We start from the raw sequence: 1,847 nt of genomic DNA, 5'->3' as shown, positions 1-1,847 counted from the left end.
TCTGGGGAAGTTCTGGGGGGAGGTCCTGGAGGGGGTCTTGAGGGGATCCCCACGGGTTTTCCAGCGCTGGAGAGGTTCCAGGGGGTCCCAGAGTGTCCCAGGGGGTTCCAGAGGGTCCTGGAGGTGTCCCAAGGGGTCCCGGGGGTGTCCCAGGGGTGTCTCAGAGGGTCCTGAGGGTCCCAGGTGGTCCTGAGGGTGCCCCAGGAGTGTCCCAGGGATGTCCTGGGGGTGTCCCAGGGGGTCCCAGGGTGTCCTGGGGATGTCCCAGGGTGTCCCAAGTGGTCCCAGGGTGTCCCAGGGGGTCCCACGGGGTCCCCGGGGGTCCCACGGGGTCCCGGGCTCTCACCGGGCTCAGTAGGGCCGGTTGGCGTCTTTGGGCCTCTTGAGCTGCACCTTGAGCCGCTTCATCCCGATCTGGAAGCCGTTCATGGCCTGGATGGCGGCCTGGGCGCTCGCGGGGTTGTCAAAGCTCACGAAGCCTGCGGGGACATCGGGGGAGTGTGGGGACATCGGGGACATGGGGACATCGTGGGGATGTTGTGACATGGAGGACATGGAGGACATGGAGGATTTGGGGACACTGTCCCCATGTCCCCATATCCCAATGTCCCTGATGTCTCCAGTATCCCCATATCCCTCACCCCATATCCCATTATGCCCATTGTCCCTCTGTCCCCGTGTCCCCATTGTCCCCATGTCCTCATATCTCATTATCCCCATCATCCTCATTGTCTTCATTGTCCCCATTATCCCCACTAGCCCCAATGTCCCTGATGTCCCCAATGTCCCTGTGTCCCCAATGCCCCCATTATCCCCATTGTTCCCAATGCCCCCATTATCCCCAATGTCCCCATTGTCCCCATTATCCCCAATGTCCCTGATGTCCCCAATGTCCCCGTGTCCCCAATGCCCCCATTATCCCCAATGTCCCCAATGCCCCCATTGTCCCCAATGTCCCCATTGTCCCCATTATCCCCAATGTCCCCATTGTCCCCAACGTCCCCACTGTCCCGTGTCCCTACCGAAGCACTTGCTCTGGTTGGTGGCCCTGTCCACGAAGACCTTGGCGGAGATGACGTTGCCGAAGGGGAGGAACATCTGCAGGATCTCGGTGTCGGCGAACTCCTGGGGCAGGTGGTAGATGAAGATGTTACAGCCCTCGGGGCCTGCGGAGGGAGCGGGGTCACACCTGGGACTGCGTCCCCAAAACCGACTGGACCCCAAAACCGGGGCTGCCAAACCAAAACTGACACGGGACCCCAAAACCAGGGCTCTCAACCCAAAACTGGAACTGGACTCCAAATCCGGGGCTCTCAACCCAGACCTAACACGGACCCCACAACCCAGGCTCTCAGCACAAACCAGACATGGGCCCCAAAACCGGGGCTTTCAACCTAAACCCAACACGAGACCCCAAAACCAGGGCTCTCAACCCAAAACTGACAGAGACCTGAAAACCGGGGCTGCCAACCCAAACCCAGCACAGACCCCAAAACCAGGGCTCTCAACCCAAACCAGACACGGGACCCCAAAACCAGGGCTCTCAACCCAAACCAGACACAGGACCCCAAAACTGGGGCTCTCAATCCAAACCAGACACAGGACCCCAAAACTGGGGCTCTCAATCCAAACCAGACACAGGATCCCAAAACTGGGGCTGACAACCCCAAATGGACACACCACCCCAAAACCGGGGCTCTCAACCCAAACCTGGCTCCTGCTTTGGGTTCACAGCTCTGATTTTGGGGTCCCAAGTCTCAGTGGTGGGGGTCCCAGGGCATTTTGAGGGTCCTGGGCGGTTTTGGGGGCTGTTGTCTCAGGTGTATCAGGGGGTCCTGGGGAGTTTT

General features: G+C 60.1%; 1 protein-coding gene across 1 annotated transcript in view; it reads right to left on the bottom strand.

Annotated features, from left to right (window-relative positions):
* Positions 1–345: 345 nt before the first annotated feature.
* The window catches only part of LOC102042166 (CUGBP Elav-like family member 3), an 11,043-nt gene continuing 9,541 nt past the window's right edge, over positions 346–1,847 (bottom strand). Inside the window, exons 5-6 of the mRNA XM_031065301.1 lie at positions 1,023–1,350; positions 346–479 (exon numbers count right to left, since the gene is read on the bottom strand). Of these exons, the coding sequence (XP_030921161.1) occupies positions 352–479; positions 1,023–1,350 (456 nt within the window). The 3' untranslated portion in view covers positions 346–351. The remainder of the gene's footprint in view (positions 480–1,022; positions 1,351–1,847) is intronic.

The sequence above is a fragment of the Geospiza fortis genome, unplaced genomic scaffold, assembly GCF_000277835.1.
Source record: "Geospiza fortis unplaced genomic scaffold, GeoFor_1.0 scaffold567, whole genome shotgun sequence".
NCBI classification, from domain to species: Eukaryota; Metazoa; Chordata; class Aves; order Passeriformes; family Thraupidae; genus Geospiza; species Geospiza fortis.
The sequence above is the reverse complement of the archived record's forward strand: the minus strand, read 5'-3'. Positions and strand labels throughout refer to the sequence as shown.